Source organism: Ixodes scapularis, unplaced genomic scaffold (genome assembly GCF_016920785.2).
Source record: "Ixodes scapularis isolate PalLabHiFi unplaced genomic scaffold, ASM1692078v2 ptg000683l_1___fragment_1__unscaffolded, whole genome shotgun sequence".
In the NCBI taxonomy this organism is placed as follows: Eukaryota; Metazoa; Arthropoda; class Arachnida; order Ixodida; family Ixodidae; genus Ixodes; species Ixodes scapularis.
In genome coordinates, this window is record NW_024610019.1 from 1,211,699 (window position 1) to 1,214,216 (window position 2,518).

Here is a 2,518-nt window from a genome sequence, read left to right on the forward strand (position 1 = left end):
GAAGTCCACCGCAGTACAGGTCTGTAGCGCGGCAGATAGCGTGCGAGGCAAGTACAGCCGGTCTATGCGACTTCCCGAAGCCCCTCTGTTCCACGTCGACTGGTGGGTGGATCCATGCAGTAAGGACCATCCGTCTACGAGGTCGAAGTGCCTCACAAGCCGCCGAAGTTCACGGGCGGACCAGGTTGAGCGACCCTGACCAGGACCCCGAACGTCGGCGTTAGAGTCCAGAACGCAATTGAAGTCGCCGACCAAAAAGCACGGGCCCGCGTCGAGTAGATGCACGTCCAGGCTGCGGAAGTACTCGTGCGGGAAGGTCGATACAGTTGGTGCGTAGACAGTGACGAGGCGAAATTTTCGTTCACCGAAGAAAAAGTCCAAACGAAGAGTCCTTCCCTCCGTATCAAAAAGATAAGTGGCATTGCGCAGCAGACTGCGATTGCAGACAACCACGCCCACGCCCGTTGCGCGGCGCGGCGCATAAGAAAAAAAAGCAGCCACAGAAAACCGGGCTTAGAAATCCGCAACGTCACAGAAGCGGGCAAAGTTGGTGTCTTGCAAGCACAGAAGATCGCAGTTCTGCATCCTCGCGAAATGCATCACTTCAGTTTGCTTCGCTGGGTTTCGAAAGCCCCGCACATTCAGGGATAATATGCGAAGTGTGGCCAGTATAAAGTAAAAAGGGGGATAGGGACGCCGGCGTGTTGCTTAAAACGTGGAGCTGTCGGACGATGCTGGAGAGGGGTCCCGACGCGGGGGGGAGGACTTTCGCGGTTTCTTGGGGCACGTGGCTCGTGGGCCCCCACTGTCAGTTGAGCGGGAACCGCTGCTCCTGAGGGGACGCTTGGAGTCCTCGTGCGTTAGTCGGTTCGAGTCGGACTCCGGTGTTTCAGTTGTGGTCGTATCCATACTGTCGGTCGGTGTCTCTGCGGGGCCACCTGGAGCGGGGTTCTCGTCGATGACGAGGTGGTCGCTGTCGCTGGACACCTCGCCATCACCCGACGCTTGGCTCCACGCTGCATAGGCGGTGTCGCCGACAATAACCGCGGCGGTTCGGGCAGAGTCCGTCGCTTCGGCTGAAGTCACCCCCGAGCCGGTCGGGCTTGGCTCAGGTGGGGCGGATGGGGGCGGCGACGGAAGAGGCGGTGGTGCGGCCGCGGCTGCGGCGTCAGGTGGTGACGGAAGGGCGACGGTGGAGACGGTTGGTACGGCCGGAGCTTCGGGGGCGATGGGACGGGTCGCGTTTCCTGGGTCCAGGGCCGGGAAATCGGTGGCGTAGTTTCCGGTGACCATGGAGGAGTAGCTTCTCTTGGCCGTGCAGTCCACAGTCGCGTGGGTTCCACCGCAGCGTCCACAGTTGGCAGTGCAGCCCTCGGTTGGGTGCCCGAAGACACCGCAGCGGTCGCAGTAGCCCGTCGTACACTGTGCCCGGACGTGGCCCTCCTGCCTGCAGCGTCGGCATACGCGCTTCAGGCCGCGGTAGTCAAAAGTAGCACGATGTCCGGCGACGCGCAGGAAGTTGGGCAGGGGGTTAGCCTCCTTCATCTCCATGCGGATGAAGCGGGTTCCTGTTTTCACAGTCGCCGTTCGGTGGTAGGTTGCGTAGGAGACGTCGATGACTTTGCCGTACGGGGCCAGGGCTTGGACGAGCTGGTCGTTGCGCACAAACGTCGGCAGGAAGAGGCAAGTCACATTCGTCACCTGCGGACCCGTCGGCACGATGGGGACTGACTGGTTGGCGATGGAGACGCTGCCGGCCTCACGAAGCTTGAGGGCGGCTGCACGGATATTGACGACGACTTGGAAGTTTGTACCTCCTAGGTGCTGCGCCGAGAAAATTTCGGGCAGCCCCACAATGGCGGATATCCCATCAATGAGATCGTCCGCCGATGTGCCTACTGGCACGACAACGTCGAAAGCGTGCGCTTTCGGCGGGGGAGAAGATTCCGTTGACGCGGCCGCCATGGCGGTTCGCACCCTTGCCGGGGCGCTCGACGACACGTAGCCAGGGACCGCAGAACGCAGGCCCCGGACGAGATGCAGCCAGGAAACCAGGAACTCAGAAATAGCGACGAGATGTTTCAGCTCCCTAGTGATCGCTAGTTTTGACCAATTCCATTGTTATACAGCTTTGAGTGTAATTCGCAGTCACCCTGAACAAGCCTCCCATAGGGCTCAAGTACCTGTCATATCACTTTTAAATTTTCTCGTCAATGGCAACGTTTATGATACTGTGCATTCTGTCCAAACTTCAACCAGGCTGAGCCGCCGAAATCTCTAACCAAATTATCATTCTCGTGATTGTTGTTCTAGCAGGAATTACTTAAAAGCCGAGAAATCACAACAACCAAACCCGGGATTTAGCTCGGATTCAGTGGAGCTGTTTATGACATTTTAGCCTTTCTAACTTAATATCAGCGTCTTTGAAGCTGTACGAGAATGATAATATAAGATATATGTCTGCAGCTAATCCAGGTTGAAGGTTGGACGGAATGCACAGTACTGACATTGGCGGGAC

At 58.0% G+C, this 2,518-nt stretch overlaps 1 protein-coding gene across 1 annotated transcript; it reads right to left on the reverse strand.

Moving 5' to 3' along the window:
- Positions 1-598: 598 nt before the first annotated feature.
- LOC120842369 (bromodomain-containing protein 4B-like) lies at positions 599-1,965 on the reverse strand. Its single transcript, XM_040213463.3, has one exon. It carries the CDS (start codon positions 1,963-1,965, stop codon positions 709-711), a length of 1,257 nt encoding a protein of 418 aa, XP_040069397.1. The 3' UTR covers positions 599-708.
- Between the last annotated feature and the right edge of the window lie 553 nt (positions 1,966-2,518).